This window comes from Sminthopsis crassicaudata, chromosome 1 (genome assembly GCF_048593235.1).
Source record: "Sminthopsis crassicaudata isolate SCR6 chromosome 1, ASM4859323v1, whole genome shotgun sequence".
NCBI classification, from domain to species: domain Eukaryota; kingdom Metazoa; phylum Chordata; class Mammalia; order Dasyuromorphia; family Dasyuridae; genus Sminthopsis; species Sminthopsis crassicaudata.
Window position 1 is genome coordinate 750,025,611 of NC_133617.1, and position 12,579 is coordinate 750,038,189.

A 12,579-nucleotide genomic window follows, 5' to 3' on the forward strand; every position below is an offset into this window, starting at 1 on the left:
GAGGGAGTTGGCTGCAACAAAGCACGTCTGAGAGGTAGAAACACCAAAAAAACCCTGCCAAGGTCAGATTGGAAAAATCACAAAGGCCGATCTGAGGAATTTGGTTGATATTTCATGCTAGAGAAAAGAGGGAGCATCTGAAGATTCTTGAGCAAGGGAGGAGGCTGCTGGGGTGTGTTTTGTTAGGAACGGGTGGAGGCCCAGCTGGCCGAGCTCCGCTGTGTCTGTACTGGGGCTGCTTTGGACCCTCCGGGATGGTAAAGCGGTCATTTGTGTTTGTCTCATTGCAGCCGCTCCTGACAGCGCAGCAGCTGGCCTCCGCTGTGGCTGGGGTGATGCCGGGAGGCACGCCAGCCCTCAACCAGCCGATCCTCATTCCTTTCAACATGGCAGGACAGCTGGGGGGCCAACAAGGCCTGGTTCTCACCCTGCCCACCGCCAACCTCACCAACATCCAAGGGCTGGTGGCAGCGGCGGCCGCGGGAGGCATCATGACTTTGCCGTTGCAAAATCTCCAAGGTAAACTTCCCCCTTTGCTATGTGTTCTCCTGTGAGTGGGATATCCATTGTCTAGAGCCATCTCGAGGCTCTGGGGCCAGTGCCCCACTGGGCAGAAGGAGCCCACATGTGTGATGGCAAACACGGAATTTGCCACAGGGCAGAGGGAGCTCCTTATCTCTAGAGGGTCACCGGGTCTTGTCCAAGCCTCGTGATATGCGCTTTCCTCTTGGCTGCTCATGACTAAGTATCCATGGGCTCTGAGGGATGAGTCCCAACTGAGGTGGGGGCCAGGATTTTCCTGTAGGCCCCACATTTAGAAGGAACCCCAGAGACGTGGTTCTTCAGCAGCCTAGCAAGGATAGCGCTTAGTTCTTAGTTAAGAAGAAGGATAAAAAAAAAAAAGAAGAAGAAAAAGGATCAAAGGAGGAAGTCCCGCATGGAGGATGGGAGGGAGCTGCTCCCCAGGGTCATGGGGCCCATGGGTCAAGCTCCTCTCAGGGTCTCAGTTCTCTAGCTCCTCCAGCGAGAACAAGCTCCCATCCCATGCGGTGACTCTGGCCCTCGCTTTGAGCACCACAATCTAGGTGATGGCATTTCTTAGCTATAGGGCTGTCAGAGACGTCCACTGGCAGCTGTCCCTAAGAGTGCGTCCACTTCCCTTACTCCTAAGAGTGTGTGTAGGAAAGTAGGACCCTTATTGGAGGGTCCAGGTCCTCATCCTCATGGTGCTTTACTTTGCTGGGAAGAGGAGGAGAGCACTTGGAAGTTGGGAGCGAAAAGTCTTGGAGCTGTTCAGCCAAGTGTCACTAGGTTGTTATATCTATTCTTTTAATCAAAGGAACGGGAGCTTGATCTTCTGCTGTGTCGAGAACATGGGTCTTTCTTATTTCTTTACCCTACTCAAGGAAGCCACCTTAGAAATGAAATAACCTCACTTAGAAAACAGAATTTATGTTGTCAATGTGCCTAGATGCCCTGCTCATCATCACGAAACAACACGGTTCTCCTTTCGACAAAGAGTCAGGGAAATTGTGGGAACTGAGGGAACCCCACTGGCTCCATCTTATGACTCAGCTCTGGATCTAGATCAGTTCCCTTTCTATCTTGTGAGACAAAAACTGAATTTTTTAAACTTAGCTCTGGGTGACGAAGAAGCTGGACCACCTCTGTCTGCCGCTTAGCTACAATGAACAAATGTCCTAGCTTCTGTTCTTCAGAAACCCAGTCAGATGCAAAGACAATTTCCTCACAACTCTACATTTCAAACAACCTATGTATATCTTATCCCCACACTGGCCCGGTCAATCAGTTACTGTTTCTTTGTTCCTTTGATTGAATACAGTCGGGATGGGGAGTGGGAAGTCTCTTTTTCTGATTTCAGGGAATAAGATTTGTTCACTCTCCCCTATCCCAACTTGGAAAGTCCCTCATCTTTCCTCCAATTAGAAATCAGATTGCCTAATTGTATTCTGGTTTATATCTTATTTTTCTTTTAATGCATAAAAAAATCTGTCTACCTCTATGTTCAGGGTCCAAGGTCAAACTGAGGAGACCTAGTCCCCATCTGTTATGCAGTTGGTATACAACACTTACCACCTCGATATGCTGGAACCTTTGTTTTCTGGCAACATTTCATATTATTTCCATCACAGAGACCAAGTCACCTGATTTGTCTCTCAGTGACAAAGAGAAGTAGACAGAGAGATAAAAGAGGAAGGGAGAAGGAGGGAAGGAAAGAAATGAGAGAAAGAGAAAGAGGAGAGAGAGGAGGGAAAAGAGAGGAGGGGAAAAAAAGAAAGAAGGAAGGGAAAGAGGAGAGGAGAGGAGGAAAATCAGGGAAACAAGAGGAATAAGAATTTCAGTGGAACTAGAGAAAGAAGGGAAGGAGTTTTGTACAGTTGTCATCACAGGATGTCAGAGCAGCTGAACTGTAGGGACAGCAAGGAAGAGCTACAGGCAGCCTCCCTGAGAATGGCCCAAGCCTCTTTACTACTCTGAGGTTGCTTTCAAGTAGTAAAGAAAGACAGTTAGAGGCACACTCTCTGACACATACTGTGCTGCTGCTGCTTGTAGTCCACAAAGAAGAGAGAATGTAGGAAAACCCTTTCACAATGGCGTAGTGGAGTCAAGTGGAGTATTCCTGGGTGACTTTCTCCACATATACGTGTTATTATATCCCTTTGTTCTGTTTGTCTCTGGGAGAAGTCGTACGCGTCGGGTTGTGAAGAAGGTCTTGGGCTCAGAGAATACAGTGATTTAGGCCAGTTGAGTCTGTGGCACAAAGCCATCAAGAGCCACGCTCTTAACCTTCTGAACCGTTCCTTTTGTCGCTGTTGCTATTGTTATTGTGGTTGTTTGTTGTCTGGGTTTGTTGAAGGACTATGGTATAAGTTAATGTCCAATCTAATCCTCCTAAATGTTTTTAGTGGACGCAATGTGCGCTAACCGAAGTGGACTATCGTTTATGTCCCTTAACTTCCCGTTGCTTTTCCATGGCTGTGCCTTTGCTCAAGTTTTCCCTTCTGTCTGGACTATCTTGCCCACTGACCTTCTGCCCCACTCCCAGGCTACTCTCTCCCGATTCCCTGGTTAATAATGACTTTGCCAAGGAGGAAAGTGCTTTGTTCTCACCTCTCCAATCTCTATGTCTCTATGACTGAAGCGCAGCTGTCAGTCTCTGTGGGTGGAAGCCATCTCTTCACCAGGATAAACAGATACACTGATGAAATCACAGTTTTGAGATCCCCTAAGATCATCTGTATCATTCGTGGTTAGGACCTGGCTTTACACTTTAAAGGATGAGATCCAATCGGGATTCTCTCTGGATCATTTTGTCACCCTGCCCTGCAAAGGTTACTTCAATGTGTGTATTGCTCTGTCTAGGTTTCTATAGAAGCTGATAAGCAAATTTCCAATTTCCATAGCAGCAAGATAACATGCATGTGAGATAGATATATTTCAGCCTTTATCTCACCATATAGAAAATGGGAAAGCCCACAAACAAATTTTTAAAAAGCACATACAATAAGAGATTCATATTGTGAATAATCAATACAATTTCCTTCACTTTCTTTTGGGTCCAACTTTCTCTATACAACTCCAACCTTGCGGTTTGAATGTCCTAGAAGGGAATTTATTCCAACTTCTAGATAGACACCAGTCTATGGATCCCCTGTTATTCTCCACAGAAGCCTTTTTGATGTCTGGAACTCCTCTTGGAAGGGAAACACATTGTAGAGCTTCTAAACAAGCAATTTTTCTTCCATTCTTCCTGCCTTGTCTAAATAACTCAATAGCAAAGAATAGAGTCCAAAATTATTTTGTTCCTCTGCCTTGTGCCTTTGGTCCCTTAATGGATCCTATAGATGGCGGTAGGAGTCACATGGGCAATTGCCCCTTCCTGCTTCACACATACCTGCTGCTATTCTCAGAGTCTATTTGGAAGGAAAATATGAGTTCTAAATGAATATCCGGCTCTTCCCTGACTCCTTTTGAGAGAATCCCTTGGTACCTGTCTTCCAGAGGAGCCAAGGGACGTACCCACACCCTTTAAAGTGAGATGTAATCAAAGGCTAACAGCTCGGCAAAGTCACCGGTTTGCTTGAGAATCCCCCGATTCCCCTCTCTTATGTATCAGAAGTTTCACACAAAGACTCACCCCCCTGGAAAGCTTATCGCATCGATCAGGGGACTCTATCATATTTGCCTATTAGACAGCAAGCTCTGTGAGAGCTAAGGCTATATTTTATCTAAATTTGTATGTTTCCTAATGCAGTGCTCTGCTTCTAGGAAGCACTTAATAAATGTCTCATGATTCGAGTTAAATTCCAATTCACCTTGTGACCTATCCGATTATTTAAAGCCCTGGCTTCCACAGACAGACCAAAGGAGAACCACTTACCACATCAAGCAAATTTTGCATCCACTCAGTGCTCCGTCCACACACCTGTTGGTGGGGCTTCTTACCTGACCTTGCCTGGATTTTAAATGGTTTTCCTGTTAATGTTTCCAACAATGTCTTTCTCTTACCATTCAATTGTGTCCAGAAACTCGCATTCATAAATCATGGATGCGCAGAACTCAGTAATGCACAAATGTGGTGTGCGTGGAAAGCAGCCAGTTGGAGATTAGGAAAAAAAGAATGCAGGAGCTGTCCAAGGTAAAGGCCTGCTCTGACAACTGAAGGGAGAGGCTTTTTAACATAGGTGGGTGATGAAATCTTAATGAAGAAAGGGACATTATAAAAATGCATCTTTCCATTTGGAGCAGTTGTGCTTATGGGGATCTTGAGAATTATAAATAAACATAAGCTCCCACAACTCCGAGGTCATGAATTCATTCTGCCTTGCTCAGTCCTCCACGGCGGGCAGAGCTGGGAAACGAGCTCACTCTAGTTCTGGCAACGGCGTGGGCTCTTGTTGCCTTGACACATTAATATCACTTTGGTCATTTGGACATCCCCAGAGGAGTGACCTGTTCAAATGAAGTTTCCAGTGGAGATAAGAAGCAAGCTGGTGTAGGAGAATGAAAAGTAACACTTGCCTTTGGATAGAGCTTTATAGAAAGAACTTCCTTCTCAATGACCCTGGAATATAAGAGCTGCAAATATGGCTATCCCCATGTTGTAAATGAGGAAAACAAGGCTGACAGAAGATCCTAGAACTAATAAAGAGGAGAGCCAGTGTTCAAACCTGAGGATTTGAACAAAAAATTCTGTCAGCTCTCTACTCCAGCTAGTTGGTGAGAGGTAACGTTTCTAGTTTGAGTTATGGCAATGTAGGTAGCGTTCAAACCTGAGGACTCAAACAAAAAACATCTGTCAGCTCTCTACTCCAGCTAGTTGGTGAGAGGTAATGTTTCTAGTTTGAGTTTTATGGCAATGTAGGTAGCGTTCAAACCTGAGGACACAAACAAAAACATCTGTCAGCTCTCTACTCCAGCTAGTTGGTGAGAGGTAACGTTTCTAGTTTGAGTTTTATGGCAATGTAGGTAATGTTCAAACCTGAGGACGCAAACAAAAACCATCTGTCAGCTCTCTACTCCAGCTAGTTGGTGAGAGGTAATGTTTCTAGTTTGAGTTTTATGGCAATGTAGGTAATGTTCAAACCTGAGGACGCAAACAAAAAACATCTGTCAGCTCTCTCTACTCCAGCTAGTTGGTGAGAGGTAACGTTTCTAGTTTGAGTTTTATGGCAATGTAGGTAGCGTTCAAACCTGAGGATGCAAACAAAAACATCTGTCAGCTCTCTACTCCAGCTAGTTGGTAAGAGACAACATTTCTAGTTTCTAAGTCTTGGTTAAATTATGAGTCTTATGGCCATTAGAGAACTGCTGCTTGCTAACTGTGTGATCCTGGGCAAGTCACTTAACTCTATAAACCTTGATTTGTTCATCCATAAAATGGAAATTAATAATAGCAATGACCTCTCAGGATTAGTGGGAAGATCAAAAGAGATAATATAAACGAAGTGCTTTGCAAATTTTAGTGCTGTTGAAAAACTAGCGATAATGATGGTGATGCGATTCTTATTCATCTCCATAATCCCCTTGATGGCTGAAATGGAAAGGAAATATACTTTCTGGAATAGAAGGAAGGACTGAAGGGTGATGGGAGACAGGAACGACATGAGTGAGGGGACTTTAGGAATAGAAGAAGGACCAAAGGTGTGAGGGCAAGCCAGTACCTGTAGCCATCTGATTGCAAATGAAAGGAGGGCACTTATAAATCAAATACAATCTTGAGAAATTGGAGTGTTGACTGACTCACTGATCTGCTTAAGGAGAGAGCGATCTACCAGGATAGAATTTTGCTATTTCTCGGTCCCTGCTATTTGGACCTGATGAATTTATCATTTCTCCATTTCCTTTATTTATCTTATCAATGCTGGGAAACTGATTTCATTTACCTCCAGAATTTCTTGTTCTCTTTGTCATATCTAGTTGTTGTTTGAACTTTTATGATGAATTTCTGATGAATGTCTGCTATAAAAGACTGAACTACCCTCTAATAAATGACAAAAAGAGCCATGGACTAACAACCTTAGACCTTAGCCAGTTCTAAAACCCTCATTCTCCCTCCAGAGATACAAAGAAGAATTCATTTGATTCCTTTCTCTCTTTAAGGATCAGCTCAAATGTCACCTCCTAAAGAAAGGTTTTGCTTATTCCCCCTCCCAATTATTTATGTTTTGTATTTCGCTATCTCATCCTATGTTGTTTTCACCTGGTAGAATATAAGCCTCTTGTTCATCCCCAGGGCCTAGTACATAATAGGTGCTTATAAATGCTTATTGAAATTAATGAATTAAAAAAAAAAAAAGAAATTGGGGCAGCTAGGGGGCGCAGTGGATAGAGCATCAGCCCTGAATTCAAGAGGACCAGAGTTCAAATCTGGTCTCAGACACTTAACACTTCCTGGCTGTGTGACCCTGGGCAAGTCACTTAACCCCAGCCTCAGGAAAAAAAAAAAAAAAATAATGAATTCAGTGATAGAATGATAGGATTTCATCTATCAAGGATATCATCTATCTAATTATGTAGATATTAAAATATAAGCCCAGGGAAGTTGTGACTTGTCCAAGTTTTTATAGAAATTCAAATCTGGGATTTGAACACAGGTTCTCTGATTCCAGAGACAATCATCTTTCCATTGTAACTCCCTCTCAAACATTTCCAGAGCAATCATGTACCTCCCTCTCTCCCCCAACTTCCCAGTGTGTGGCTGTAGCCCCGGTGGCCATATGCAACTGAGAGATTTCTGACAATGATCTGGAAGCTTGTCTATGCTCCTAAATCCTCCCCTCCAAGGTCCTATATCGAAGAGATTTTCTTAGTTAATATACTGATGTGGGTTTTAAAGTTTAAACAAACCCCTGGGACTGAAAAAGGACTAGTTTCCAAACCATTCATACAGTGCATTCTGATTGTTTTGGTCCTGGATATGTGTCTATTATTTTTTCTTTCCTTCTAGAAAGCTTTCCCTGTTAAGAGGATTTTTTTTTGGTAGTAGCTGAGCCCTGAAAAGAATCTTAATAGACTGAATACATAAAGAAAGCAGGCTCTTCCTGCCAACTTGTCTCTGTGTATTCTCCTGCCCTCCTAGTCTCTTTCCCAGCCCCACCAACCTCCCTGCTCACCCAGATCAAAAGCCACAAATCAGGTACAGAAAAAAAGAGATGCTCACCTAAGTCTCTTAATAATGTATACTCCGGATTCTAGGCTTCAGATATTCTTCCCTTTTACCTAAAGTGATCCAGAGCCCATTCATTTCCATTCTGCTTTAAGGATCATGAAATGGCTTTCAGAGCTTACAGGAAAGTCGTGCATCCCCTCTGTATTTTAATGAGTTCCAGTGTCAGTAATAATCAGAATGGCATTTCACTTAGAAGATTTGTTTCTTTCCAGGGGCTTCCTGGATTCTGTTGACAGTGACAGGGACCCATATAATCACACAAGTCACTTCATCTTTCTGTTTCCCTCACTTCCTCATCTGTGAAGTGAAGGAGTTAAGCTGGACCATCTTTTGAGTCAGAGTACCCTAGAATGGCAGCCCTTGGGAGTCGAAAGTCACTAGTCTGAGTTATACCCTGAAATCAGCCCCCTTCCAACCTGCTTGATGAATGGTCATTTCACATCTGCTTTAAAAAGTGCGGGAATGCCCGAATCCTTCCAGAGCTGACCCTTTCCACTTGGGGGCAGCTCTAATTGGTGGGAAGATTTATTTTTGTTTTTCCTGACTTCAAGTCTAAATTGGCTTCTCTGATACTTCCACCCATTGCTCCTGGTTCAGTCCTTCAGGTCCAAATTGAATCTCTGTCCCAAGGAATAGTCTTTCAGATGCTGGAAGAGAGCTACCTTATGGCCCGAAACTTCTTTTCTCCCGGATAAACACCTTGTTTCTTTAACCACTTCCCATGTGGCACGGGCTCGAGGCCCTTCGTCATCACAATTGTTTCTCTGGCTCTTTTCTAGCTTGTCACTGTCCTCTCTGATATCTGAGGCCCCGTAATAAACCGAGTAGCGCAGGTGTGGTCTGACCTGGGCAGAGCATACGGGGGCTCTTACCTCCCAAGCCCAGTTAGGGACACTTAGTTTATCAAGTTCAGGAAATCAAGCGACAAGTCTTTACTTATTAACTTCAGTGGGCAGGATTACCAAAAATACGACTGAAGCTAGAGACCCAGAGAGTCCAACAGCACTTGTTCCCCACTGAAGCCAGGAGGGAACAGTCAGGGGGCTGCAGGTTAAGGCGAAGGCTCGTTTCTACCAGGGGGCAGCATCAAGAGAGAATTAAAAAAAAAAGCTTAAGAAGAGATTTTATTTTAAAGTATGAACCATTAAGTTTAGTCATGCATAATCTTTAAATTAATGGCCCACAAAGGCATTAGAGAGATCCTGCTTAATCTGAACAGAGAAAAGCCATTAGGTCCAAAGCCAAACAAAGCATCAAGGCTGAGCCCAGCCGGCTCACCCTTACCTATTCCCTCGCTACTCTGCTCTTGCCTCGCTGATGATGTCACCTTTCAGAAAAGCAAGGAGGTGATGTGGGAATTCTGAACGGATTGTGGACAAAAAGGGGAAAGTGGCAAGTGATGCAGAGGTGATAGGACCCTTGGGAGGAAGCGGTGGAGAAGTCAGGGAAGAACAGACATCATTTGAGCTGGACTCCGGCCTATAGAAGAACATATTTCAGCCTTCAAAAGAACAACTGGATTCTCAAAATGGGAAATCAACTCAAGAGGGATGGGAGACTCTCAAGGATTGAGAATCCTGGTGCTGAAATTACAGCTGACTCTGAGGAGGAGAAAACAGAGGGGCAATAACCAAAGAGGGTGAGGTGATTAAACAGAAACCATTGGTCTATGATTCTTTCTCCTTCCATTCATCTGTGCCAATTAGCAACAATGATAATGATCATGATCTTTATTTATTTGGTTTGCCCGCTGCAAAACTTCAATTGTTGCTGTGTGTGATGCCATCTGGAGTTTTCTTGACAAAGATACTGGAGTGGCTTGTCATTTACCTCTCTGGCTCATCTTGCAGATGAGGAAACTAAGGCAAACAAGGTCATACAGCTAGGGAGTATCTGAGGCCAGATTTGAACTCAGGTTTTCCTGACTCCAGACCCAGAGCTCTATCCACTGTATCATTCAGCTGCCCTGGTGCCTTACGTAGATTATCTCAGCTGATTATCATAAGAACTTTGTGAAATAGGTATGAGAATGATGATGATGTCCATTTTGCAGATGGGAAAAGCAAGGCAGAAATCCCAAACCACAAAGATAGGAAGTTACTAAGGCAGGATTGAAACCTTTGTTTATCTGACTCTATGTCCAGGGCCCTATTTATAACAACATGCTATTCAGTGTAGAAGACTAGCCAGGTTGTACAGGAATATTATCAGGCTTATTGGATCTCTGTATGAAATGAGACTTCCAATAAATGCTGAAAAGATAAGAACAGTTTGGTTGGGTTTGTTTTTTTCTTATTTTGGAGGCAAGAATAAGCTCAAGATAATACCAAAATGAGGTCCAATAACTAGATCCCAAGCAAGCACGTAATGGATTTTTGTCAGTCTTCAGGAAGGTCATTAGGGGACTGTTCTTCTGTTCTTGGCCCTATTCTGGTCAGCTCTGCTCTCAGTGATTTCAATAAAGGGGCCATAAAGAGTGTGGTTAGCATAGGTGATGCAGAATTAATATATGAGACAGCAAAATGCACATCAAGAAAACCTGCAACAGACTAGTACAGAGAAACGGATGTGAAATTTATAGATCAGTTTATATGTTTGTTAAATTCCTCGTTGACGCCTTTTGTTCTCACCTCATGGTCACTTCCGGTTAGCCTCCCTTCACACGCTTGGACAACGAGCCTTCCTTGTGACAGAGACTAAGAGTTAATGAAAACCAACTGACTCAATAACCTCATCCGACTGTATCTGCAACATGTTGTGCCTTAAGCCCTCCCTTCGCCAACAAAAAGATGGAAGGGAAGTCCAGGGATGATGGTCCTACATCTCATCCAAACCCGCGCCCTCTAGCTTGCAGCTCTCCAGTTTGCCCACTACTACATCTCACCTTGTAGGAAACTGAGGACATGTTCTGATTGGTTGAGGTTCTGGGATTCTGGGATGATGTTGTAGACAGAAAGCACTACTGCTGGGACCCAGGAGGTCCGGGACCTCTGTGGAATAGTAGGGAAATCACAAAGCCAAAGGAGATGACCCAGTGTTCTTACAAGCCGTGCCAAGTGGAAGCCTAAGTCCCTTCATTCCCTTCCCATTACTGCGTCCATTTGTGCTTCCCTCAGAGATCCAACTTCCTGAGGAGTGTTGCCCCAGCCAGGAAAGAATACCTGTGCTCATTACCGGGTTCCCAGGGTTGTTAGGGGGATCAGAGGAGATAATCATAAGAGTTTATACATATTTATAAATATATATACATATATTTATATTTCTATATACAAATAGCATATTCTATTATACAGCATATTTGCTGCATTATATATAGCCAATAAATAAATAAATACATAAATTTTATCTCTACCTCATTGTACTAAAATGTTTCAGGTTTTCTTGATGTGAATTTAGCTGATACACATACATACATATATAGATATGTGTGTGTGTGTGTATGTGCATTGTATACACACATACATATATATGTAATTTTTAAGTTTACAAAGCATTTTGCTTATATTATCTCATTTTATCCTACAATAAACCAGTCTAGTTGGTATTATTAGCCCCATTTCACTGATGAGGAGACAAAGGTCAAGTGACTTACTCACTTACCTAGAAATTTTCTAAGGTTGGGTTTGAACTCAGTTCTTTCTGCCTTGCGCACTCTATCCACTGTCCACACAGATGCCTAAAGAGAGAGGAGTCAGTTGTCCTTACTATTGTTCCTGGCCCCACAGGTGGCGGTGAGGGGCTGGGATGGGCCAGGATGGGGGGACACATTGTCTGTACGGGAATGAGAACTGACTGATACCAGAGCAATGACAGAAGTGGAGGAGAAGATGGGCTGAGAGTGGATGGGGACAGGAGAAGAGCAGGCTCAGAAGCCAGTCACAGGACAGCTTCCATCTTGGGTGATCTTATAAATGAATAAACAAAGGCCGAGAGAGGTTGAAGGTTTTCTCAGACATGGGGACAGTTTACACAAAAGAAAACTAAGAAGTGATCAAGAGAGAAGAAGAACAGGGCATGTCCAATCCAGTTTGGCCGAAGTGAACGACAGGGGGTGGAAGGAGATGAGGCTGGACGAGCTGGTGGAGTCAGTGACAGTTCCCCCACAAAAGGTCCACGTTGGCTTTCCATCCAGGACTAGTCTTGTATTTATTTATAAAGTCGCTCTAGGCCATTACTGCCTTAACTCTCAAATTAAAAACATTTGACCACACAGCTACACATACTCTGCCTAGAAGCAATGTTTATTTTAAATGAAATTGCCTTTAAATCTGCTTGGCCGTGTTTTATTGATCAGAGAAGAAAATATGGGGAAGAGGGGGGTGTTTACAAAGCTTTGGGCTTTATTCTTAGTAAAGGTAATGTGGAAGGGACAGGGCCTGACTTTTATCCAAGATGTGACTGGGGATCTTCCAAGGCTACTCATGCCCACATATGGCAGTGGTACTAATATGGCCCAGCTCGACGGGGCCCTGGAAGCAGACAGCTCACCCTGCTCCTGTCATTGTTCATGGAAGGGCTAGGGGAAGAGTTTGGGGAGGAAGCATTAACATCACACAAACTGACATCAATGTGAGGATAGTGAAGGTGAATGTTAGGAACATCCAAGGTTTCCATTAACATTCAAGCCATTTTCCTGAAGAACCTCATTTGCCCAGAAGGACCATGATGCTCCATTCATTGGTTTTTTAAAAACTTAATAACATTTTAAATGGGTCATATTTTAGTTATTTTTCAAACCTTAATGGATCCAAGATATGTGTTTGCCTTGATTAAAATACCCAATGAGCAAGCACACATCTCAGCACTTTATTCTTGAAGTGTACCTTGCAGAGGTACTGCAGTCATCAACTAAAACCAGTTTAATATGCAGTCAATCTTTTTTATTA

General features: G+C 43.4%; 1 protein-coding gene across 1 annotated transcript in view; it reads left to right on the top strand.

Moving 5' to 3' along the window:
- Positions 1-254: 254 nt before the first annotated feature.
- The window catches only part of POU6F2 (POU class 6 homeobox 2), a 130,006-nt gene continuing 117,681 nt past the window's right edge, over positions 255-12,579 (top strand). Inside the window, exon 1 of the mRNA XM_074283210.1 lies at positions 255-519. Within this exon, the coding sequence (XP_074139311.1) occupies positions 255-519 (265 nt within the window). The remainder of the gene's footprint in view (positions 520-12,579) is intronic.